This window comes from Nematostella vectensis, chromosome 3, assembly GCF_932526225.1.
Source record: "Nematostella vectensis chromosome 3, jaNemVect1.1, whole genome shotgun sequence".
NCBI lineage: Eukaryota > Metazoa > Cnidaria > Anthozoa > Actiniaria > Edwardsiidae > Nematostella > Nematostella vectensis.
This window is the reverse complement of record NC_064036.1, coordinates 2,398,686-2,399,975: the sequence shown is the minus strand read 5'-3', so window position 1 is coordinate 2,399,975 and position 1,290 is coordinate 2,398,686. Positions and strand designations below refer to the sequence as shown.

The 1,290-nt window shown below is 42.8% G+C and overlaps 1 protein-coding gene across 4 annotated transcripts in view; it reads right to left on the bottom strand.

Annotated features, from left to right (window-relative positions):
- Positions 1-261: 261 nt before the first annotated feature.
- The window catches only part of LOC5504370 (transient receptor potential cation channel subfamily A member 1), a 29,148-nt gene continuing 28,119 nt past the window's right edge, over positions 262-1,290 (bottom strand). For all 4 annotated transcript variants that reach the window (XM_032372648.2, XM_032372647.2, XM_032372650.2 and 1 more), the window contains 2 exons: positions 1,114-1,173; positions 262-385 (listed from right to left, as the gene is read on the bottom strand). In XM_032372648.2, coding sequence (XP_032228539.1) covers positions 371-385; positions 1,114-1,173 — 75 coding nt within the window. In that variant the 3' untranslated portion in view covers positions 262-370. The remainder of the gene's footprint in view (positions 386-1,113; positions 1,174-1,290) is intronic.

Below are 1,290 nucleotides of genomic sequence, written 5' to 3'. Positions count from 1 at the left end.
GTGGCCTATATTATTTTGATATGTCCTCCTTCCCCAGCACCTATTGATTTCGGAGCGCTTGTATTGGAGTAATACATCCCAGTTGCTTCGCAGGCTGTATGTTTTCGCATCGGAAAAGTATAGGCGATTATGCCAATGGGGGGAGGGGAAGGGTGCGATCATGCCCATGGGGGGGGGGGGGGGGGGGTGATGCATAGCTTATTCACGCACTGTAACGCAGTTGCCTCAGTGGCCATTCGCAGTACCAGAGGTCTCGAGGCATCGAATTCAAATAATTTATTGCTATCAGAACAAGTCACTGATTCGTGCCTGAAACGTCCATCATAGGGTAGCGAAAGGTGATCACGCGGTATCAGGGGCCTGTTAAAGGTCAAACCATTGACACCTGAAAAATAAAACATGTTCTTTTAAATAAAACATTTTGCGAGCCTTTAATTTCGCTATCGCGGAGAAATATGTGTTTGCAGGGGACTTCATTCGGTGAATTTGAGGTTCTAGTGTTTTTTTTTTTAATAAAATTACGTTAACCGACTAATGAAACAAAACCAAATTGAAACAAAACCAAAACGCTGTCCCTTAGCGGTAGCTGGGTTTGCATCGCCTCAAAAGTCAGGCCAGTAATGTGGAGAAGTAGTGTTCTTGTTCTGTCGAGCCATTATAGAGTACGTTACATGTTCTCACTAAAAGATCTTATTAGACTCTTCAACGATTTTTCTATATCCATTAAATTTCGCAAGGTCAACGTTCGCGTTCTTTATTTTTCGCGAGTCTTTAATTTGCGAATTTTTTTTAAATCTCGAAAATAAGCAGAATAAGGTAGATGTAACTGTAGGGTGGTTTTCATAAGCCATTGAAGCCAGCATGAAAGAGGACAAAGTGTATATAAGTGCTATATGTTTTTAAGTCTTTTACGTGTTTTTGTTAAAGTTTGTCTGTGTAAACCATTCTACAAGTGGCCAAGTGACTTCGTAAACCCGAGCGCTAACAACTAACCAGCCACCCACCCACCCCCCCCCCCCCCCCACTTCCCTCCCTATAACATTTATGGTGTCTAGAAGTTATTTCCTAGTGTGTAGTTTCTTGACCCAAATAATTGCTAGTGTGTGTTCTTACCTGTCCCTTGTATTTGGCGGCGGCGTGTCTTTCGACGACTCGTAACTCATCTTGTCTGCTCTAAAAACAACACGACATTAATCACCTATCATTTATAACTTAAGCTCCCTGCGAATAGCGCTAGTGCGATACCAGACAATGTGTGTATGTGTTTAAACCAGCCATTCGGCGGGGTGG